A 23,741-nucleotide genomic window follows, 5' to 3' on the forward strand; every position below is an offset into this window, starting at 1 on the left:
CCTTCTGGCTAGCTAGGATTGCAGGCGTTTGCCATTCCGCTGGCTCCGAAATCGTATTCCCCGCCTGGGGGTGGGGGGAGAGACTTAGGTTCCTGTCTTCTGCAGACCACCCCTCCATTCTGATCCTGGCTACCCAGGAAAACAAACACAATAAGTCGCATTGTTGGTGCGGCCCGTCCTGACCCACCGCAGTGTCTGCGCGCCGAGGGGTCGCGAGTCTCTGAACCTGCTTCTTCTCAGATTTGACATTTTGGACGTGGGGGTAATTTCTCCGGTGCTCTGTTACATCAAAATTATCAATAAACTCGTCCGGGCAATTAATGTCCCAAACTAACAGCTGTCTATAAAACCGAGATAAAGGGGACAGATAAAGGTCGACTCCAACCCTCCGAGTTTCTGGCCGCTGAAGCCTCTGGCCAGAGTCCGCTGTGCACAGCGCGGTCGCCCGCACGCACCTGGCCCTGCGCTCGGGGCCGGTTCACAGCCCGCGGAGAAGGCAGGGTCCTCCCGGGGCGGAGGCCACCTCGGCGCGTTTTGCCCGAGAAAGCGCCCAGGCCTCCCAGCGCGGGGACACTGCACTCGGTCCAGACGGCCTCCGCAGGCCAGAGCAGGGGCCCCTCCTCCGCGGCCAGAGGCTGCGCCCCAATTAGGACGCAGGCTGGGGGAAGTGGGCTGATTAGGAGAAACCCAAGCCGGCCAGGCGGCGCGCCCCAGGTCTCCTTCTGCAGCGGCTCCAGCCCCGCACCCCCGCTCGGCGCCCTGGCGCGCCACAGGCCTCGGAGCCTCCGTGGCGCACCGCTGGACCCGAGTCCCGGGTGGCCGCGAAGCCGGCTTCCTGTCCCTCTCCGGGCAGGGCCTTCTTTGCAGCGGGATCTCCCAGGGTAGGGTAGGAGGCACCCAGGGGGCTGATGTAGGGAAATGGCCCCTGTTCCCTGGGGACGAGAGGCAGAGCCCAGCCTTCCCGCGAGGAGAGCCAGGGAGGCCGGAAGGGCCAGACCCGCAGGCAAAACAGCCTCCACACCCACGTCTGAGATTTCACACGCTTCTGCTGGACGGAGACCGCACTTGGTTGGACTGTGCCTTGCTCCGGGCGCATATCGGCCTGGACTCGCATAGGGGCCCTCGGGTGAAGGTCCCACCGTCATGGGCACACCAGGGTCCTGCACGTGCAAATTACAAACTTAAAACACGAAAGCGCCCCGCCTGGGGCAAAATTATATCGACGAACTACCTCGGCGGCTATGGGCTCGCTGGAACAGGGCATCCAAGGCAGAGTCCACCCACAGTCTCTAAGTACAGCTTAGGAGCTCGCCCTAAGCACCGCAGTCAAGGTGCCCTTAACCCCCCACGCTAAGGGCTGGAGGAGGGGAACTGGAAGGCTGTGAGCCATACATCTGGCGGCTTCTGGTAGGGGATTGCCCACCCTCGAGTGGCTTCTCCGCCAGGCGGACGCCCTGGGCGCTGCTGAGCCCCAGAGACTGACCCTGCTGACCGCTCCTTGCAGCCCCAGGTGGGAGGAGCTGGGGGCCTGGCAGGGCTTCACTCCTGGAGCCCAAGGGCCAGCAGGGGAAGGCACCCCAGGGGTGTTGGAGGGCCTGGCTCTCCCAGGTGCGTTGCGCCCACTATTTTCTCTTCTGCGTGGGGCTGGGGGATTTAGAGCAGGATGGGCAGTTTCCCTGGGAGGGAGAGAACAGTGGAGAGACAGCTGGAATCCCTGCCCAGCTGCCACCTGACCTGAGCAAGCCAACTCTGAGCCTTAGTCACCCGGCTCTGTCCTGGTGGGCCTAGGGGGTGATGGTTAAAGAAACCATGCTCTTAAAGAGCCAGGGACACCTAGTTCCCTAGCACCCAGATGGGAATTGCCACCAGACCCCTCACACTCTGGGGATCTGGTGATGTGTGCCCTTTGGGGGGGGGGCGGCACAAAAAGTCCAAGAATCCATATTCTAGGAGGGCCCCTTTGGGGACAGCTGACCACCCATCTTCCTTGGTATGCCTGGACTGTTCTTCCCGCCCCAGGGAAAAGGAAGACAGCACACACGCTCAAGTGATAGGCTCTTAACAACTGGTAGGGCCTGGGGCTACCATGTAGACCCACTGCCAGAATCTCCTATGCTCACGGAGCCTGGGAGGCCTGGGGCCTGGGATGCAGGCCACAGGGCGAAGAAAGGTAGGAGGGCCCTGCCCAGTGGCCTCCCCTCTGATGTTGATTCCCAGGAACTGCCCACATCAGAGGTGCCCGGGTGTCTGTCCAAACTGGCTTGACCTCTGGAGCTGGGGCCCAGAAATCTGTGGCTTCTGCAGCTTGCTAGGTGGTCCCAGCGAGTGCTACAGTTTAAACATCTCTGTTCCCCAGTGACTCTCTGGGCCCTGAGAGAGTCCTGGGGATGCAGCCCTGCTCTGCCTGGCCTCTGCTGCCCTCTCCTGCCTGCGGGGAACAATGGTTGGTGGAAAGAACCCGGGGCCCAGGCAAGCAGGCGTGATGGCCAAGACTGACCACGCAGCCCTGGCACGCGTGCCGCTCAGCGCTTCCCCACGGCCCCCTTAGGAGTCTTCCTGTGGCTCCTCTTCAAGGAGCAGAAACAGCTTGGAGAGGGTGGCTCATTCCAGACACAGAACAGGCAAGATGGAGAATTTGGATTCAGACTTAGGATTTTCTGACCCCCAAACCCATGTCCCTAACCATCTGCCTCATGGCTCCCGGACATCCATCTCGCTCCAGCCCCCTGTCCAGTGAACGAGGAGGACTGCTGACATGTGGTCCATGGTCCAGCCACCACGGGGGCGGTGGCAGTGGGCAGGCATGACAGGGGCTTCAAGAAGCTGCCCCGCTGTCAGCTGAGTGGGGAAGGGCCTCCTGGTGGGTGGGAGCCTGGTTAGCAGTCCCTGCTCAGACTGGTGACGTTTGCCTCCCTCCCAGGTGCTGGACCATGATTCTGGTTGGTTTCCACCATGCCCACCCACTGCGCTTCCTTTGCTCCCTGGCCCCTCAGTCCAGTGGGGGGAGAAACCCCATAAACCAAGGGCAAGGTGGAGGGAAGCCAGGTGGGTGACAGGCTGCTTCCTCCTGTCCAGTGCTTCTGTCTTCTGGGCATGGACATCTCAGAGCTCTGGGCATGCCTTTGAGGAGGTACCTCCCTTCTCTACCTCTCCTGCAGGCAGCCCCTGGAGGGTGGCTTCTTTTCCCCGCCCTCCCCTCCCCACTGTCCCCCTTTGGGGCTTAGGGTGCATGCTGTCACTGGGCTCCAGCCCCTGCAGCTACATCCCTTGAGGCCCGGGTTGGGCAGGGACGAGTGATGACTGATGACGGATGTTTGCAGGTATGTCGTCAGCATGGAGCAGGACAGCGGGAGAGCCGCCTCCAGTGCTGCCTTCCCTTGGAATGGGAGCATCCTGACAGAACAGTGCCATGGCCACCCAGCTGGCTGGATGAGCGGAAGGGCCCAAGCAGAGTGTGGGTGACTGACTGCAGGGCAGCAGGCACTACTGAGTGGGCGAGTGCGCCTGTCCCTTTCTGAGCACACGGGCTCCTTGTGCTCCCCAGCATTTGGATACATAGGGCTATCTGCTGCCCTCCAGCCATTTCCAGCACCTGGACATGGGTCACATGCGTGCTCTGAGAGAGGATAACACTGAGGCCAGGCCCCACTGGGGGTCCCGAGTGTTGGGTGGGGCAGCAACCTGGTCAGGGCCCAGAGACAGCCCAACCTGGTGCCTGCAGATCCTTGTGTTGGTTACCTCCGCTCCGCCCTTCCCTGTCCCATGGCGTTGGCTGTCAGCCTGGGGACAAAGACCAGAGGAAGCCTGCCCAGAGTGGACAGACCACTGGGCCAGGTACCAGCTGCTCTCTGTGCTTCATGTCAGCAGCTTGGCGCTGTGGTGGCCAGCAGGCTCTGGTCTGGGAACAGTATGTTGCGGGGTGGGTCATCTTAATCCAGCTAATAGCATCGCACATGTTTCCTGACTGTGGAAGTGGGCCAGGTCTTCCAATGTCCCTGGAAAAGGATAAAACAGCTGTGTCTTTGGAAATGTCCCTCAAAGCAAGCCTCAAGTCCCCACACGGTGTTTTCTGCTGATCCTGGCTCTCTGCTGCGACCCCTCAGCAGGCACAGCTGTGGGAGCAGAGGAGTGGGCCACCTCTGTCCAGCAGGTACTGTGAGAGGAAACCCTGGACAAGGGGGCAGCTGCCGGTGAGGGGAGGCTGGGCAAGGTGGTGCAGGACCGGGCCCTGGGGACAGGAGGGCAGCAGGTCCCAGTGCACTTCCCAGGGCTCCTCCAGGCAAAGCCCACCCCAGTGGTGGTGGTGGTGAGTGGAAGCTCAGGGCGGGGAGACCCCTTGGAAAGGAGAGGAGGAAGGCAGAGTCTGTCCATCTGCCAAGGCGGGGGTCGGGGGGGGGGGTGGGGGGGTGGTACTATTTCTCCATGAGGACGCAGCGCCACCTGCTGTCCCCTTCGCACAACCAACGCTGGGACCTAAAAATGATCCCCCAAGGAGATGCCACAGGTGAGTGGCTGTGGCAGGCACAAATGACGCTGCATTTGGCATTTCAGAGCCGTTGACCTTTTCAAAGGAGGACTTGGCTTTGTTTGGAACGGGGTCAAACTAATGGAGTCTTTCCTAAGTGTACAAACAGCAGGGCTCCTTAAGAAAGCTTCAGAGAGATGACAACAAAGGCAAGAGACCCGCCCCTCCATCCCGGGCAGCTGTGTTGGCCCAGCAGACAGTTGTCTGTGCACCGAGACCTGGCAGCCCGGGAGGAGTTGACGGTGTATGTGGCAGTGAAGGGCAGAGTCCAGTGCTGACCCTGCCCTCTTCTCCCCTATGAGCAGGACGCTGGGAAGGGCTGTGGGGCTCCAGTGAGTTCATCTGCGAGGAAACAGGCGCAGAGAGGGTGAGCGAATGGCAGGCGGCTCCAGCTGGGACGCACCGCGGCCCCGTGTGTGGGGCCAGCACCCTGTTCTTGGCGTATTCAATGGTGCCTCTGTTCTGACTAGCTGCTGCGGCTTCCAGGGAGCCCTGAGGCCCTGGCTGTGGTCAGGAGAGGGCAATCAGGTTTCCCTGGGGACAGCCTGCTCCCTCCTGATGGGGAGAGGCTCCAGGGGTCTGGCCAGCTTTGCTGTGGGACCCTGAGAAGTCACAAAAGCTCTTGGACCCACGCCTTCCTTACCTGGAAGATGGGAAGGTACAGAGCCAGCTTCCCGGCTCGCTGCAAGGGCGGAGTGGGCTGCCCCCCCCCCCCCCCGAGCTGGAAGGCGTCTAGTTTGCTCACAACTCAGCACCTAGGGCCTGGTTTATTGCCTCCAAACCTCCAAAGTGCAAAATGTCCACATCACATGGTCACATGTCAGCTCCTATTCTAACCCTCATGATTAATGGACATCAAGAATAAAGGCTTCCATTCACAGGAAGAAGTTCTGCCCCACGGGAGGGACAGGAGTGTGGTTGCCAATTTAAAAGTCTCTGCTTGTTTGAAAGATTGCCCAGACAGTCCCCAGCAAAAGCCTCAGGTGACCACTAAGATTGGCAAGGGACCAGATCGGAGGCAGGAGGGGCTGTGAGGAGCTCCCAATTCTCTGAGCCTCAGCTCCAGCAGGGAGCAGGGAGAAGTGGGCAAAACCCTGTGCCAGCCCCTTGATTGGCTCGGGCCACCAACACCAGCTACTTCATCAAGCACACGGAGCAAGGCTGGCCCAGCCATCGTCCTTTGGGCTGGCAGCAGGGGTGGTGACTAAAGGCTGCAGGGCAGACCCCATGCAGCGCGGGCAGCCCTGCTGCCCCAGATGCCCCACAAACACCTGCAGAGCAGACGGGGTCTGAATCAATTTGCCCAGCCCACATGGCTTTGCCTCTTCTGACTGTAGGTGGCAAGCTGGGGACAATCCACTATAAAGGAAAGCACATGGGCACTTCTAACTTCCTCAGAGATCTGGTGCAATGGAAATCTTGACCCTAACCCTACTCACTAAGGTTACTGTGGACCAGTCAATTCCTCCTCCCGTATCTCGGCCTCCTCATCCGTGGAACAGGGTGTCTCTCAAAAGTGGCCGTGAGGACTGCGCATGCATCTGCCCACCTATGACTCATGTCTCTATATTTATTCAGAATACAGTTTTATGTCTGTGCTTGATAATTTACACACGAGCATCACTTCCTTTAGAAGAAATGCTGCGCCGACTACTCAGGGCAGGAGCAGTCCTGAGGAGCAGAGTGCTTAACACGGCGCCGGGCCACACTCACTCCGGGCTGCCCTCTGAGGGGTCGTGGGAACTGTCCATCTCTGCTCTGCCTGGCCCAGCATGGGGACTCCCGAGAGCCTGCATCCCTTCCATGGGGGTGCCCCCTTGCCTGGGGCTGGCCCTCAGTGCCTTGCCCTGGGCCTCTGCAGGGCGCTCTGGGCTTCCTCCCCGCATGGGGCTGGACTCCAGGAGTAGAGCTGCCCGTGTCTTGGGTCTGCTCGTGCAAGCGGGCACGGCGTGACAAGCAGGTTGAGGTGGCTCTTCAGGACTGCCCAGAGCTCTGGGGAGGAGTTTCACGGCTTCCCCTCACTGAGAGCAGTGCAGCGAGTTGGAGCTACTATGACCAGAGGAAGAGGTGGGCATCCTCCTTGGTCCTTTGTGCAGAGACATGCAGCTCAGCCCGCAGGTGGCCGGGGGGCAGTGGCGAAGGCTGCCCACGCCCCTTCCTTCCTGCCTTTATATATGGTGCAAGATTCACTTTGAAGAGAGGCGGCCACGGACACCCCTGCCCCCAAATCAGTGGTCTTCAGGCGGGGACATCTGTTCTATTTGGAACACTGGTTGCCTGGATCCAGAGAAGGCAGGTGAGCTCAGCCACCTCCCGACTCCTTTCGGCCAAGCAGAGAGGGAGAGTGGGGATTCTGGAAGCAGAGTCCCCAGTGCACAGGCACTTCCCAGGACTGGGGAGCAGGCAGGTGGGAATGCTCCAGAAGGGGGCAAAGGGGACCTATCTGGCAAAGACTGAAAACTTCACATTACACACCAAGTAAGATCCACGGGCCTGGTCCTCAGCACTGTGCTGGGGGCGGGGGCAGGGTCAGCTGTGCTGCAGAGGACAGTGCTCCACCCTCCCACCCCTTTCAATGTTCTTGTCCGGCACCCCGCCCACCCTCCTTCCAACACATGTCCTGTGGTGGGCTTTCCTGGGCAGTATTGCCACGGCCACTGTCCCAGCCTGTCTCACTTGCAGGGAGTGTGTGGGGCCACTAATTGGGAACTAGGGAGCCAATGGCACCAAAAGACCTGGGAGATGGGGCCACAGAGGACAGGCAGGACTTCTCCAGGGCCTGCCAGGATGCTTGGGGCTGCCAGTAAGATCTGCAAGTCTGCTGACATGGGGCTTCCTTCTGAGAGTCACATTTGGATCTGCACTTCGCCAGTGCTACCCAGACAACGCTGACGGGTCCCCCGCCCTGCCCGCGAGGTGCTCCCCACCCCACGCAGCCTAGCGGTGAGAAGGGGGCAGAGGCAGACAGCGAGCTGGCCTAGCAACAGTGCAGCTCAGCCAGGCTGGCCGGGGGGGACAGGGAGGCACAAGGAGCGCCCCTCCGCCCGCAGGGAGCGGTGCATGTTGGGCCTGGCCAACAGCGCTCGCGCCCACGCTCTCCGCCAACCTGCAGCCAGGCTCCGTGATGGAGACACTCGCTGCGTGTACTAACAGAGTGGCAGGTATTTGCCTTCAGCACTCCAGAAACTTAGAAGTAAAGACACAGGTCTTGAGGGGTATCTCTCCTGCCATTGTTCCAAGAACGACTGGGGTAACAATAAAGAAGCCTGCGTGTGGGAGCAGACGTTCGAACAGAACACATGGGATCACAGTGGTTCTGAATTAAGGGGTGACCTTCCTTTTCTTGGTATTTTCTGAGCACTCTATACAGCTGTTTTCAGAGCTGCGTCGCCCTTACGTCTGGGTTGGCTGCTCCCAGAGGGACTCCTACACACCCATCCTTTCCAACAAATGGCAGAGCTGAACCCACCAGTCCGTCAAGCACCCTGCAGGAGAGTGGGGGTGCCGAGGCCTGGCCCAGCCCCAGCTCTGCTTGTTGGGGTCACTCCTGAGCATTTACTCCCCAGCTTGCCAGTGTCCTGGTGCCCTGAGACCCCTGCTGGGACCTTGCTTGCCACTTGAGGGGCCATTCCAGGGAGAAGCTGTCATCTAGAACCCAGAGGTGTCTACCCAGCTCTGTCACTCCTTCTGGAAGTGTCATTTTATTCGAATAAGCCCTGAGCCACCTGACAGGCAGGTTCCAGGCACTTACTTGTTTTTGTTGTTATTGCATTAAAAAAAATAAATTCTATAGTTAGTGGGGGACTCGGCTGTGGGCCACAGAGGACAGGCAGTGCCCTCCCAGACGACTTCAGAAGGAAGCTTCGGGGAGAGCCTGCAGCCTGACCTTCCAGCTGACTGACCTCCTGCCAATCAATCAGTCTTTTATTTTATGACAATTTTAATTTCTAAGAATTAAGGGAGTTTCAGATCCTCTGCGCGTTGACAGGTGAGGTGGGGATCACTTTGGTGGCCGTGGACAGAGAGCCCCAGGGACAGGCTCACCTGGACTCACTGACTGGTCTAACTGTGCAGCATGAGGGTGGCGCTGGTGTGGGGCACAGCTGGGCACAGGAGCTGAGGTGGTGGCGTCAGGGCTGGGCCCGTCAGCTCTGATGGCCACCTGTGCAGCCACGTCTCCCATCCCAGGGGCGGCCTCAGCTCTGGTGCAGGCAGGGAGCAGGCAAGACAGGGAGCTGCCATCTTAACGGGCACCGCAGCAGGAAAACCGGGACCCAGGTCCCAGAGCTTCTTGTTTCAAGGTGTGAGCAAGGTCCCCCTCTGGGGGCCTAAGGACATGCACACACCCTCTCGGGGACACTGGGGCAGCACAGGAGCCTCAGAGGCGCCCCCACATCCCCTGGGCTACAGACTCAAGTGCCGCAGCAGCAGCACGGCAGGACGTCACACTCCTCCCCAGGGTGGCTCTAGCTGCCTGGGCAGCCCCCAGGTGACTTGTTGTGCGGTCTGGCCAGGGCCACAGTCAGGGCACTGTCACCCAGGTGCAGGCCCTGCAAGCAGGAGACGGCCTGCTGGGCTGCAGCCAGGTCTCGGTAGTGGAGGAGCGCCCTGTGCTGTGGCCCCCGCCAGGAGAGTTGCAGGGGCGCCACCCGGAGCTCACGGAGGGCTCTCTTCAGGTCCCTCACGCGGGCATCGTGGGGGAGGTTCCCCACACACACGGTGGCAGTCGGCGCGTCCTCCCCCTCACGGGGGCCACAGGCTGCTTCCAGGGAATCTGCCCCTGGCCGGGGTGCATCGTGGGGCCTCCTGACCGTGCCTGGCAGTGCTGGGTGCTGGCTGGCGGATCCCAGGAAGGGCTGGTGCTCAGCCTGAAGAGCGACGTCCTTCCCCGCCCGCTTCTCTCGGTCGCGGAGGCTTCTGAGTACCGGGATTTTCCCAAGCATCTCAGGGCTGATCTGAAAGAGTCAAGCAGTTCCGGCAAATCTAGGGTCCGGGGTCACCGTAGGGCACCTGCCAGACATTCCCGTGAGGAACTGACCACCCGCCTGCTGCACAGGTGGGGTGTGCGTGCTGCGAGGCTCTCGGGGAGGAGAGCCCCTCTTTCTAACAGACACCGCCTGCAGCTCTGGTCCCCACCTTCAGCCCCGGGGAGCTCTGCACCGGTGACGCTGCTCTGGACTGTCCCCCACGTACCATGGTGGCTGCAGAAACCAGCTCAGGAGGCCAAAAAGGAAGCCTGGGCTCTTTCCAGAGAGGCACCGAGGGTCACGGGCATTAGGGTCACTGGTCACTGGCACTGCCCTTGACTAGCCCCAGAACAGTGGGTTTCTGCCCCAGTGAGCTGTGGGTGGGACAAGGTCCTGCAAGGGCCACAGGGGTCCTCTCGCTACTGAAGGAACACATCAAGGGGCCAGAAAACGCAGAGACTGGATACCACCTCTGCTGCCAGCCACCAGCCGTGGGTCACCAGGCTGTGAAATGAAGTCACATGAAGTCCAGTCGCCTCTGGGGCGTCTGTGTGAGGGCTCCGTGTAGATCAGTACCATCCACCAGGGAGGCCCCTGAGCTGCCCCACAGGCCGTGGAAGAGGTGGCTGGGAGCAGGCCTGGCCGCTGGGCCTGTTAGCACAGCCGGTCCCAACTGAACGGACTGAACTGGCTGGACGCAGCTCCACTGTGAAGCCCGGTGGCTGTCAGGGGACAGCTGTATGAGGTGCTACTGGGGAGTGAGCAGTAGGCAGGCCAGGGGCCACAGTGCCAGCCAGGCCTCGACAAGTCCCCTCCGCAAGGTGCTTCTGCTGGTGGACCAGCAGGTACCGCGCTCCCACAGCAGCATGAACGTCGGCTGCAGGTCCGCACCAACGCTACTTGGTCATATTGTGCCACAAACCAAAGGGCTGCAGTAGCACCGCCATCCCACCGCGCTCAGAGCCCAGGACCTCACGACGGACCTTCCCCGCCAGGGCCTGGCTCTCCCAAGAGCCACTCCCCGGTTCTGAGCATCAGTTCCAGGGTCGTCCAAACTCCAAGAGGAGCCGGGCCCCAGGCAGAACCAACATGTGAGGGCAGGGCTTAAGCCCAAATGGCTTAGAGAGTCCAGGGCCTCCTCCCCGAGTCGCCGTCCTCCTCCATTTCCCCACCGTCTCCAGCACCAGGTGCAAAACCATCTTCCCCTTTTGGTGGAAGGCCTTCCTTGGGTCACAACCCTCTGTGCCCGAGCCCTGTCCTGCCTCCCTGGCAGGCACCCTCTGACTGGCTTCTGAATGACGAGGACTGGCTGCTTCGGGTGACGTGCTTCTTCTAGTCGCCTGCGGCTGACATGAATGAACCAAGACGCAGACAAGCTGGGGCACACCTGGATCGTGGCCCACCGCCTCTCCCTGATCCCAAGCAGTCCCCAGGACGTGGGACGTGTCCACGTGTGAGCGCTCTTGTGGCTCCCTTCGCATTTCTCTTAAGACCTGTAGAATGTCACCATGGAGACTCCCCACTTCCTAGAGAGGCCCCCAGAATCTTGCTAGCGTGGCTGCAGCTGATCAATCCTCCTGATGACCACAAGGTGGCCTCGCAGCAACCTTCCCAGGCTCTTGCTCCTGGTTCCAAGGAGTGTGGCCTCACTGCCACCTATGGGCATGGCCTCCACTTCCAAGGAAGCATGGGCCCGGATCCCAAGGTGAGTTCAAGCTCTTCAGGAAGACTCAAGGGACATGCTGACTATCAGGAAGGTGTGAGCACCTCTCCCGGGCACTCCTGGTGTCCTTGGAGGGCCTGCCCACCCCGTTCCAGGTCGGGCACACTGTTCCCATCCACTCTGAAGAAGCCACACCACCAAGCAGGAGACCCAGCTGCCGGGCAAGGCCACCAGGCCGAAGCCAGTGCCAGCATCCCGTGTGGTTTGCCCTTGGAGGCAGATGTTCTCTCCAGGCCTGGGGACAGGACCCTCCCTTGCTGGGTGACTAGGCTGGGTGGACCAGGCAGTGGTGCTTGCTGGCTGCCTCCCACGAGCGTTTCCTCCCAGGAGCAGGAGGAGTGCTGGCTGCCACCAGACTCAGCCTCGGGAGCTGCCGAGGTGACCTGGGCTGCGTGGAAGTCACAGAGGTGACACCTCAGGGAGCCTGGCCCTGCCTTCCACGCCAGCGCCTCTGCCTGAGACCCAGGTCCTGGAGGACAGATCCAGGTCCTGTCTGCAGGGCAGGTGGGACTTGGGGGGGGGGAGGGACCGGCTGTGCTGTAGCTGGGACGGGAGGAGACAGCTCAGACAGGGAAAAGCAACTGGTGGGAGCCGCCTCTAGTCACCGGTGCCCGCTACAGTGCTAGACCTTGAACCTGGATGCCTCTCGTAACCCGAGTTTGGAAGCAGAGTCTTAGCCCAGCCTGGAGATGGGACACAGGAGCTCAAGTGTTCGAAAACTGCACAGTGACTGTGATGAACCCCACACCAGAGCACCCACAGTGGATGGCCACAGGAGCTCCTGCTCCCCCGAGCTGCCGCCAGGACCCACCTTGGACCACGTGATTCCTGCCGGCTTTGGGCGCTTGCAGCCCGTGGAGATGACCCTGGTTGGAGTGAGGATGTAGTCCACAGTGAGGTCATGGTCCTCGAGGAGCGCCTCAGGGATGTCCACCACCTGGTCAACAGCAATGGGGAAAGGAGCTGACGGGCAAGACGGCGCAGCCGTGCTCATGTCCCTTGGCAGGAAATGCGAGGCTGGCTGAAAAAGCGCCCTGCCCACCTGGGGTGAGGTCAGCCTCTGCACCACCTGCGGCCCCACCCCACCACTCTCACACCCCCCACCCGCCTGCTCAGGGCAGCTGGCAGTGAGCAGCCCTCGAGACCAGCCGGAAGGAAGCACCTGGCAGTCATGGACGATGGTGACCACTGGCGTCCCCTCGTGGACGGCTCCCATCGACACCATCATGGCGTATTCAAGGTCAGCGTAACCTTCTCCCTTCCCAATCCTCCAGCCTAAAAGAGAGCAGGCGTTAGCACCTGCATGGGCCTGGGTGCCACGGAGGGGCAGGTTCCTTCAGGGCACTGCGGCGGGAGAAGCTTGAGCCCAGTGCGCCAGCCTCCACAGCCACCTCCAGAGCGACGCACAAGCAGCCCTGTGAAAACGCACCGTGGACAAAGGGCCTGTTAAAGCCTGGAAAGGGAACAGCGGAGGCCTGCAGAGCCCCGTCGGGGAGCCTCACACTGGAAACGAGAACGTTCTCAGAGACTGAGAGCAGGCAGCAAGACATTCTGACCCATGTACCCAGAGGAGAGATGAAAGGTGCCAGGTGGGCGCAGCTGAAGGGGACGTGCCTCCTGGGACACAGGAGACGCAGCCTGGGCAGGGCCAGTGCAAATGGTGGCACAAAGGAGCCAAGGAGAGGCGAGGGTGTGGCTTAGGCTTCACAGCCCTTTGGCCCCGCCAACCAGCCAGGGGACAGTGAAGGTTAATGGCCTTGGGCCCCAGTGTGGACCTGCACTTCCCACTGGTCAGAAGCTCCAAGAGTTCCGAGGCCTGGGCCTTGGCCAGCATCGTCCCCGCGCCCTGGGAGGACACGTCACTGCTGCTACTTCCCCAAGGTCAGACCTGCTGCTTACAATCAGAACCTTCAGCCACGCACAGAAACGAGAGGACTCAAGGGGAAAGCAGCAAAGACCAGAGAGTTCACAGAACAAGAAGCTGAGTGTGATCTCAGCCATCAGGAGGCTGAGGCAGGAGGATGCAAGTTCAAAGCCAGCCTCAGCAATTTAGCAAGGCCCTAAGCAACTGTTTTTAGTCTCAAGACAAAAAAAACAGAGCTGGGGATGTGGTTGTTTCCCTGGGTTAAATCTCAGTTCCAAAAAAAAAAGAAGGCAGGTGACATGGAAACAGGAGAGGAGTGCTCAGGTCACTGTTTTAACCATGAAATCACAGCAGACCAGAGGCTGAGGGGCTGCAAGTGCCGGACTGTCAAGGAGGCACTGGGGCCCGTGAGCGACCTCCAGGGGGCTTCTGCAACACCCACCAGCTGAGTCCTGCAATGCCCCTCTTGGGCACTGCCCACAGACTGCCCCGAGGCACACCTGTGCCTCCAGACAGGCCCATGCTCCACTCTGTCCCCAGCCCCACCTGGTGGGACTACAGCGGCCGTGACATAAGGGGCTCTGCAGCGGCTCTGAGGCAAGGGCCCTGGTAACACATCGGCCTTGGTGGCACACTGTCACCCTCTGTGAGAGTGGGAGGAGGACGTGTGCAGAGTTCAACCTGAGGTCACAACGCTGCACACACGCTGATGGCAACGCTGCCAGTGGCCCTAGAGGGGCCGGGGAACATTCCAGGTGCGGTACACAATGCTGGTGCACATGTGTGCCTGCACTGGGGACACTGCTAGTGGCCCTGGAGGGGACAGGGAGCGTTCCAGGTGGGGCTTTCTGGGCTGTTCAGTGCCCCACACCTGCGCATGGCTAGTTCACTCTTTAAACTGGAGGCTGAGTGGGGGCAGCTGAGAATCGCCTTCTCTCCTTCACACGTCTGAACAGGAGGCTCCTGACCGCCTTCTACAGAGAGCGCCGCTGACCCTGGCCCAAGTCCCTCACCTGGCCTCAAGGCCTTGGATGAGCCAGCCCTCCTTGCCAAAGGGCCACATCCCTGCACCCACCGCCCCTTCCCTTGGGAGCCTCTCCTGCCCCTCCTGCCTCCACAGCACTGGAGAGCAAGGGCCAGCCCCGAGGCCCCTGGGGAGTTGGTGTCCCACGCAGCGCTGGAGGGCCCCTCCCCACCCCCACTCCTGTTGGCACCAACATGTTTCCACCCCCACGTCTGCATGCCACTCACAGAGGGCCACGGCGGAGACCTCCAGCACACAGGGCTGCCTGACACGGCAGGCGCACGGGAAGTCGCGTGTGCAGGTGAGCTCAGCCTGACAGCTCAGCAAGGCGGGCCCGGTGCACCCTGTGCCAGCTCAGCTGGGGGCTGGGAAAGAGGGCACAGCACGGGTGGAGACTGCGAGGGCGTGTGGACCTGCCCCGTCATGTGGACAGCAGCAGTCTGTGTCACCGGCCACACTGGCCACAGGACACCTGGAGCTGCTTGGGAGGCTGCAGGCCCCTGGGGCACATGAGGCTGGGAACCGGTGCCCCAGGCTGGCTACCCAGCTACGCAAATGAGCTCAGCCCACGTCTGCTGACCTGAGAACCTGAGCGCACCAGAAGGGAGCTGCCCGAGACAGTTCTGTAAAGCCCGTCTGGGACCACGAGGGAGGAGCGGGTCAATTCTTCCCCAAGAATGACAAATGAGGTGGCTCAGAAGAGGTGCCCACCCAGGAAGCAGGGCACCCATCAAGGCTGGCACACGGCACCCGCAGCGGCCTTGCCGGAACAGCGCCCACCAGACTTGCTGGTTCCAATCTTACCTTTTTCAGACACAGCAACAGATCCCACGACAACTAGATCCACAAGGACTCTGGAATCCAAGCCGACGGGCACACTGAAGTCCCTCACCCCCTGTGAAGGACAGCTGAGCTGCAGGTGGGCCGTGGTTCCTCACTTCCCATCACCACCCAGGAGCAGGTTGGCCAACCTCCTGGCTGGCTGCATACCCGCGGCAAGGCAGGGTGTTCCGGGAGCACCAGACCAGGGCAGGCGGGATTCCCACTCTTTCCCAGGAAGGTGCCGGGGGAACTAGTGGCAGTCGCAGACACTGATTCCTCTAAGGCGGAAGAGCACAGTGGGGAGCTCAGGGGAGCCACAGGGACTGAGCCAGACCCTGGCCAGACCCCGCACAGCCGTGGAATCTCAGTGCACCCTGAGCCTCGGGTTTCTCACCTGCAAGGCAGGGCCACCACACTGGCCTCACGGACCAGTGCTGGGACGACTCGAGACAACGGAGGCTGAGTGTCCAGCACATCACTGTCCGACTCACTCATTCAAGGTACAGTGCGGGAAGCCGTTATCTTTACGAAAAGCGCACTCACTTCCCAATACTACTTCAACCCAAACGCACTCCGAGTACATCCACTTCTCCTAAGAAATGGAGGCCTGGGCTGGGGATGTGGCTCAAGCGGTAGCGCACTCGCCTGGCATGCGTGCGGCCCGGGTTCGATCCTCAGCACCACATACAAACAAAGATGTTGTGTCCGCCGAAAACTAAAAAATAAATATTAAAAAATTCCCTCTCTCTCTCTCTCTCTCTCTCTCTCTCTCTCTTTAAAAAAAATAAATGGAGGCCTGCAGGTGAAGCCACATAGTCACGGTGCTCACACCTGTCCACCAGGACGTCTAGGGACTGGTCCTCACATGCCCACGAGGAACAGCACCTGGCAGGCCTTCAGTGTGGGGCTAAGCCCCAGCCCCAGGTCACTGTGGGACAGCAGGAAAGCCGGCGTGCCCTTCCCTGAGGCCAGGGGCAGGTCCCCCAGCTCCAGGGATGGTAGGGCTCACAAGCAGGGACACTGACCAGAACCATGGCTGAATCTTATTTGCTATTTACCCACATGTATGTGTGTATGTGTATCTACATTTACCTTATTGCGTTTATTTTCATAAGCCACAGCAGATTCTATTTTTGGAATATCAATAAATAATCTTATACGTTAGACTTAAGGGGCAAATCCCTTAAAAAAAAGAGAATCTTGAATTACCTCATTTGTTATTCTCAGATTAGGAATCTGATTACCTGGTATTTACTTTAGGATTCTTTAAAAAACCACCAAAGTTTATTTAACTATAAAATGCAAAACGAATTTTATCATGCTGTACTTCACTATAATGTTTACACACTTTGGTTTCACTAGATGAGGCATTCAAGAAAATCTAATGCATAAAACTGTACGTCATTATTCTGAACTGGTGAGGCAATTTCCAATTAGCATATCCTGGAAATCCATCCTACCTCCGCAGTTCTGGTAGGGATAGATGAACAGACCAAAATAAGATACCCAAGGGACACCTCAGCCAGCGCTAGAGGGCGCCAGAGCCCGGGGAACTGGCTTCACCTTCACCTTTTTAAACAATAATTTATGAACCGCCAACTTGGTGCAAAACAGAAACTGAATTACAGAAACGGAATCCATTTCTTCATAGTTCATCCACTTGGCTTCCTTGGCGGCAGAACCGTGGACTACTCTACGTTCTGTCCATTTGGCAACTCACAGTGTCTTCAGATCTTCCCCGGTGCACGACCATTTGGAGCACTCACCTGGGAGGTGGCACATTTTCTCAACATCTCTTTGTTGGCTCCAGGAGGAGGTGTGATCCTATTAAACAATCCTGTTCTCAGCCGGGGCGTTGGAACCAGCAAGGTTTTTTTGCTCTTTTGAGGAAAAAAGATAATCAATAAATTACAAAATTAATTTTTTATATGGGACTTTCTTACATGTTTGCACCGAGTCAGGAAGGGAAGACAATGACTAGTATTTGCATATTTTGGTGTGTGCCAAGGAACTCACTTGTTTGCAAGCCCAATTACATGGTGTGTGCTGGTCATTGTCCTTCAGCCACTTGCCGTGTACGTTCCACAGACCTGCTCTCTACTGTACCTGCCACTTGAAAATCTAAATGGAGATCTGTTGGGGGGCTGGGGCTGGGCTCAGTGGAAGCACATTGCCTAGCATGTGTGAGGCACTGGGTTTGAGTCTCAGCACCACATGAAAAAATGAATAAATAAAAACAAAGGAATCGGGTCCATTTACAACTAAGAAATAGAAAAAATATATATGTTCTCATAAAGATTCCAGTCAATTTCCCTGTACCTCTGTCCTCTGCACTATGCAGTTACGATGCGCTAATCTGCAATGGATTCAGCATAGCAAAATCAATGGTATTCCATCAAATGTTTTTATCTGCCTTGTTCAACAAGCCACATCCAAGATCAAGATTTTATATGACCGTGTGTGACACCCGCTTTCTTCTACCTAATTCTCAATCTCTTACGGTGTGGCCTAGAACAGGGGTTCTCGGGGGGCCTGGGCAGCAGCAGGGGTCAGCAGCTCCTGGCACCTGTTACAAATGAATCAGATGCTCTGGGTATGTGGGCGGGCAGGGCAGCTATTTGGGCTTTAAGAGGCTTCTGGATGCTTCTAGTACACCTGAGAGCTTGGAAACCACTGGCCAGTCTCTGCAGATTATGTGAGGGCAGCCCATGAAGCAGACAACAGCATTTGTAAAAGGCTCTCATGTCAATAGTGCATTCTGGTTTTTCAGCAGACCAACCCAAGACCACTAAGACTTATGAAATCAGTGTGGCTTAAAGAAAGATTCTCAGCCACGAGCAGGCACTCAGCACACGCTGCTGTCATTGCCGCAGGCTGCTTCTCTGCATGGCAGGGTCCAGGTCTGGGGCGCCACACGTGTCCTGGACAGTTCCCTCCTTCCCAGGAGCGGTACAGCCCCAAGCTCCTCGGTCTCCGCCCCGGCTGTGCAGCAGCATCACCTGATGAGCTCTGAGAGTTACCGAGGTCTGCAGCCGGCTCCTGGGCCTGCACCAGCACTGGCAAGGCCAGCAGCCCCCACCGCTCCCAGGCGACACTCATGGGCAGCCAGGGGAGGCAGAGGCTGCCCTCGCCAGTGGTCCCCAGCTGCCTGCAGGAAGCACTCCTACCCAGAGTCCTGATCAGGAAGGGGGACTGAGCCACTCTGGTGGGGCCCAGGGACTGTGTGTGTGTGTGTGTCTTTTTTGCCACCACTTCCCAGTGCCCAGCGGAGGCTCGACAGCTCAGGAGTCCACCATGGCACCCAGCAGCACTCCTCTCCTGGACTGGGCTAAGTCTGACCCCACAGGCCAAGACACTGGCCTCTGTGCTCTGAGGCTGACAGAACGCCCTGCACCTCACACAGGAGGGCCGGCTCCGGGGTCAGACTTGGCTCTGCCACGACTCGACACTTCCCCCTCCGTGTCTGGGGCCCTCCGTTGTCATATGGGCAGGGAAACGGCTCCCAGAGATCTGCTGGATAACTGAAGGGAGTGCCACAGAGAAGGCGTGCGGGGAACGGGGACTCGCAGCACCACCACCCAGGCTGCCCCTCAGGCTTGGCAGGTGTGACTTCCAGTTCCCAAGAGGGACTCACGGTGGGAAAGCACTGCTGGCCACAGCTCTGCCTCTGGAAAGTCCTCGGGGCGGGGGCCTGTCTGCAGCTGAACCACAAGCAACAAGACCCTCTCCTCCTAGGGCTAATTTAAAAACCCAGAGCAGCACCCCCACATCGCCCTCCTTCTCCTGGCCAAACCACCTCTGGTCTTCACTTTACCACCTGGCGGGGAAGGGCCCTGGAGTCACTGGACTTGAGGAGAGAAGGGAGAACTGAGCCACCCCACGTGCCGCAGCCCAAGGCAGACTTCCAGAGACCCGGCAGCAGCGGGAGCCCCAGGGTCAATCACCAGCAACAACTCGTTTCAGCCAAACGTTAAAATGAACAGGGACCTTGGACATCACTGCCCTACAGCTTCACCTGGGGTTCATTTACGTACTTATTTGGGTTTTATAGCAGCTTAAGAGTTATAAGTATCAAATTTATACCAAGTTCTATATTTATGCATTTAAGTCAGGTTATAATAAATTAATTTAAATCAACCCTTTGCAAGGGGCCCGTGCACTTGAGAAAGAGTACTGCACTCTGCATCCTGGAACGCATTCATGAAATTTCTTAAAAACGAGCTATCACGTTTCAAACAATGACAACATTACAAAAGCAGCAAAAAGAAATGGCCACAGGTGAGCCTGTCCTGCTGAGGTGCAACAGCACCACAAAGGCCCAGGGCTCTCATTTGGCACCCTCTGTCTCTGAGCTTGGACGGTCCAGGGCTGGCTGACACCGGCTGACCAGTGAGGCGCTTCTGGACTGTGCTGGAGAAACCCGCTCGGAGAGCCCTCTGCACTGGGAGTCACAAGCATCGTCACTTGCCAGCCGCTGGAGAGAGGGCCCTCGGGGCCAGGTGGCGTCTGGGGAAGCAGGTTACCTGCAGTGCCAGCAGCCGAACGCCTTCTAGAGGTTTGTCAGGGTCCACTTTCACTTCCTGCGTCCTGGCAAAAACTTCTAGGTCTTTGAGGTTCTGGCAAGCCCGGTGAGACCCCTATTAGGCGGACAGAGAGCAGCACTTACATCCAGGACCAGGAAGCGCGCATTCTTCTGGGGAGCGTCGGGATTCACTTTGATGGTCCTGGCTGTTCTGAACACCTGCAAACGCGGGAAGTGCTCCGCGGCACGAGAGGCGCCCTGTTTAAATGCAATCCCGCGTTACCAAGAGGACAGGGATCCCGAGGGGCTTGGTCAGCCCCCACCTAGACGGCAGGGTCAGCTTCCTTTTTCCTTTTGGTGCTGTGGGGTGAGCCCGGGGGCGCTCCACCAACGAGCTGCAGCTTTCACCTTTTGACCCAGGATCTCACTAAATTGCTGGGATTGGCCTTGAACTCGGAATCTTCCCACCTCAGACTTCTGAGTCACCAGGATCTAGAGGTGTGCCCTGGAGGGTGAGCCAACTTTAAGACAGACGCTAAGGATCACGGGGGGAACATCTGGGAAAGAGGGCAGGGTCAGTGGACTAAACTAGGAACTTGGTCTTCACTGAAATAAAACACACATTCCCCAAGTGGAGAGTTTGACGGGTTCTCACAGATTCAGGGGTCACCTCCACCTGAATCATGGAATGGTGGAAGCGGAAGCCCCCCTCCCAGGTGATCCACTTGAAAGATCTCTGAATGATTCTGCCCCCTCCCCGCCACTTCGAGCTGCTTCTCCTGCACTACCAAGCACTGAAACGAGGCTCCGTGTCAAGAACCACACAGAGGAGAGTTTCTCAGGGAGACAGGGCAGCGTGGAGCCAGCTCAACCAAGGACCAGGGTGGGCTAGCTGCCCAGCGCGGGACAGCAGCCCAGTGGAGGGTGCTGGCCAGGGATGCTGGCCCCTCCAGGCCTGACAGGGCCACCGGTACCTTTTCAGAAAGCACTGCCTTGGGGTTTTTTTTGGAAAACACACAGCAAAGGCTCCTCCCCGAGCCCTGTCTTCTGTGCACTCTGTTATGAGCAGACACCTCGGGTTCCTGTTTTCACAGCGGCATCTGAGGCATCTGTTTGCCCAGGGCACTGTGCCTGGACCTTGCTCTGGGGTGTTCACAACACAGGGCTAGAGCCGCCAGCTGGGATAAAGGCTTCCACAGCCACCGTCCTGGGAGCCACCACCAGAAAGCCACAGCCAGACCCCGCAGCACACAAAGGTGGTAACGTGAGCAGCAGGGTCTCTACACACAAGAGTGGCGGCCAGCCAGTCTGGTGTCACCCGTCTGCTCACAGTGCCCAAGTTCAGATCCACCAGGAGGCAGAGGGAGCTGCAGGGCTGGTGTTAGCACGCAGAAGCAGCCTGTCCTTCCACACTGCAGAAATGCCTCCGTACCTTAAAGTTGGGGATCCTGTGATGAACAGGCCGGGGAAAGTCAGCTACATTTTCTGACTCCATGTAGTCCCAAATTCGTTCACGAATGTCCTGTTTGGAGCCACCTACGGCAACAAAGACCTGTGACTCGTTGATGAAATAAAAGGACTCCACGGCACACATGGCCCCAGGTCGAGTTGCACCTGGCCACCCTGACACCTCCCCAACCCCGAGAAGGACGCTATATGGAGCTCATGACCACACCAGACAAGATTCAGGTACCAGTCCCGCCCCACGGGGCCATCAGCATGACACTTCTTCCTGTGAACCCCTCCTGCTAGCTCGGCCTGCACACAGGGAGGTGCTGCTACCAAAGCCTCCACTGTCTTTCTGTCAATGGTGACAAATGATACATAGAGCTGTCATTGTTTTTAACTTAAAAAATGTCCTTGGAGATTAGTCTGAATAGGTGTGTGGGAAACACGCGTGCTTTTTTGTCCAAAGCACCCACCTCAGGGAGAGGCCGACATTGACCCAGGCAGACGCCACTGAGGGGGGATCTGCTTTTCGACCTTCTGTGACCTCCCTATTTACATCACCATCCAAAACTGTGCGTGCGGACTCTAAGCATGAGGCCCAGACTGAAGCTCCTGGGCACAGTGTGCACACGAGTGTCCTCACAGCCAGGCCCTGGAGCCTCCTGGAGCCCATTCCAACAGTGCTGGAGCTTCCTCTCTGGCTGCACCTCAAGTGCTCAAGGAGCTCCGTGCAGACTCCAGTGAGCTCAGGGGGCACGCATCTCTAGAGAGAGGGCTGGGGCCTGGTCACTGTCAGCCTACGTGGCACACTCCGAAGACCCAACTGAGCCTTGCTGGCAGAGCCCAGCACTTGGCTTGTTCCTCGTGGCTGGAATCTTTGCACACGCCAGCTGCTGCTGGGAAGTTCTGTGCTCTGTCCCCCAAGCTCTTACTCCCCCAGGCCCAGCTCCAGCAGCAGCTGTGCCTCGGAGCAGGCTGAATGCTCCCCTCCTCTGCGGAGCCTCCATCCAGGTGTGCTGCGGGAGCTGCTGTAGGCGAAGGCCCTTCTGACCACTCAGCCTCATGCCCACCCAGCCTCACTTCAACCCCAAAGGTGGCTGAACACGGTTGCTGGCCATGACACGCCCGCCCATGTCTCTCTCCCTTAAGTCTCCTTAGGTGTCACCTCTGCCAGGAAGCCATCCTGAGTGCTCAGCCCCAGACAGATGCCCCCCCTCAGGAACCCAGAGGAACCCCCCCTGTTTGCCTTTCACAGACAATTACATGGGCATGGTTATTACTTGGTTATCACAGGCAAAGACCTAGAATCTCCCCAACCTGAGACGGACGCTCTATGGGACACAAGAAATGTCAAAATCGGGCCCCTGCCCTGGAGAGACAATGACGCAGACACATAAGTGACACCAAGCAAAAGGCTAACTGGCAGGGGGAGGGGAAATGAGAAATAAAGGGGCAGGCCTCGCCCTATGAACCCGCGGGAAGCGGGAGGGTGGTAAGGGCAGCACACGGGGTGCGCAGTGCCTGAACCCTGCTCTGCGCGCGCCTGTTTGCTCCCCAGGTCAGCCTGGGTCCTGGCCGGCCAGCCTGGGTCTCAACCGCCCCCGCTGGGTCCTGGTCGCGGCATCCTCCCCGAAGGGCGCCACCGCCACCGCCACCGCCACCGCCGCGCGCCACAGTCCCCCCGCCGCCCACGGCGCACTCCGCAGGCGACAGGAGCCCGGCGGGGGCGCGCCGCGCGCGGCCTGGGGACCCACGCGGCGCCCCGCGAGCAGGACGCGCGCGCACCGGCCCCTGCACTCTGCCCCGGCTGCCCGCGGAGGGCGTCCTCCTGGCCAGCGGCTCCGCGGGCGACTCGGGCCGAGGGGTCTCCGACCGCCCCGCCGCCGCCTCGCGTCCCCGTCATCTCGCCAGGTCCTCGTGGGACGCGCGGCCGAGCGGTCCCCGCCGCCGTCCCGCTGGCCCCCAGTCTCCCCGAGCGCCCCTCACCCGCCCCGGGCTCCATGGCGACGCAGCTTCTGCGCGACGTGACGTCACCGCGGCGCCTCCGCCTGTCACCGCGGTCGCCTCCCCACGGGCTGCTCGCACTTAGCGTCGTGCGCTGGAGCTGCGCGGGCTCTTGGTGGCCCTCGGCTCGCCTATGTGTAGGGCCAGTTCCACCGCCGCGTGGCCACAGTGACCCCCTCCCCTGGGAGGAGCCCTGTTACCCCCCGGTGGGCCGTTGTGGATGAAGCTGCTGTAAATGGCCACGTGGAGGCTCACTTAGAACTTAGCTGTCACAGGCCCTTCCTGATAGTCTTGAGCCTTTAGAACCCGGCCAGAAGGTAATGAATAGCCACAGTGGCCAGCTGTGTGGAGCCTGGCCATCGCCCCTGAGCTGGGTGACCCTGAGTGTCCAGGCCACCCTCTGAGCTTCAGCCCCCTCTTTTGTGAAACATGTGGAACTGGTTCCTTCACTTTAGTGGGCAAGAGGAAGGGTGGCTGCTTGGTCCTGGGGGAGCACGGCAAGCAGCGTCCTCATGGAGCTCCACAGCTAGCTGGTGGGTGACAAAAGACAAGGCCCCATGACAGCCCAGCCCCTCCCCTCAGGCACTCTGAGCTCCAGAGCTTGTGGCTTCCTGAGACCCCCCAGCTCTCCTTTCCACTGGCTGCTCTTTGTGAGGATTCTCCTGTCCAGGACCCCAGTGAGCAGCCAGCAACCTGGCACTTCAGGGAGGGGGTGACTTGGCAAGGATGCCTAAGGTGTCCCCATGACATCTCCTGTTCTTGCTGCCACCACCCAGCCAAAGATGGTCACCTCACAACAGTAGCACTCCTGCCTCCCAGTCTCCTGCTTTTCTATCCTGCC

General features: G+C 59.3%; 1 protein-coding gene across 4 annotated transcripts; it reads right to left on the reverse strand.

The window, feature by feature from the left end:
* Positions 1 to 7,733: 7,733 nt before the first annotated feature.
* On the reverse strand, positions 7,734 to 22,971 carry Mthfsd (methenyltetrahydrofolate synthetase domain containing). 4 transcript variants are annotated; one of them, XM_046435133.2, is made up of 8 exons: positions 22,883 to 22,971; positions 20,880 to 20,983; positions 19,592 to 19,705; positions 16,692 to 16,805; positions 14,908 to 14,998; positions 12,378 to 12,490; positions 12,027 to 12,152; positions 7,734 to 9,480 (listed from the first exon to the last, which is right to left on the reverse strand). In XM_046435133.2, exons 1-8 carry the CDS (start codon positions 22,896 to 22,898, stop codon positions 8,992 to 8,994), a joined length of 1,167 nt encoding a protein of 388 aa, XP_046291089.1. In that variant the 5' UTR covers positions 22,899 to 22,971; the 3' UTR covers positions 7,734 to 8,991. The 4 variants fall into 4 exon arrangements, with proteins under 4 accessions (XP_046291089.1, XP_046291088.1, XP_046291087.1 ...); XM_046435132.2 differs by lacking the exon at positions 19,592 to 19,705 and adding an exon at positions 19,449 to 19,562 and having other exon boundaries at positions 22,883 to 22,968; XM_046435131.2 differs by lacking the exon at positions 22,883 to 22,971 and adding an exon at positions 22,682 to 22,817.
* Between the last annotated feature and the right edge of the window lie 770 nt (positions 22,972 to 23,741).

Source organism: Marmota monax, unplaced genomic scaffold, assembly GCF_021218885.2.
Source record: "Marmota monax isolate L192 unplaced genomic scaffold, Marmota_monax_Labrador192_F-V1.1 WCK01_AAM20220418_F8-fsc00024, whole genome shotgun sequence".
Taxonomy (NCBI): Eukaryota; Metazoa; Chordata; class Mammalia; order Rodentia; family Sciuridae; genus Marmota; species Marmota monax.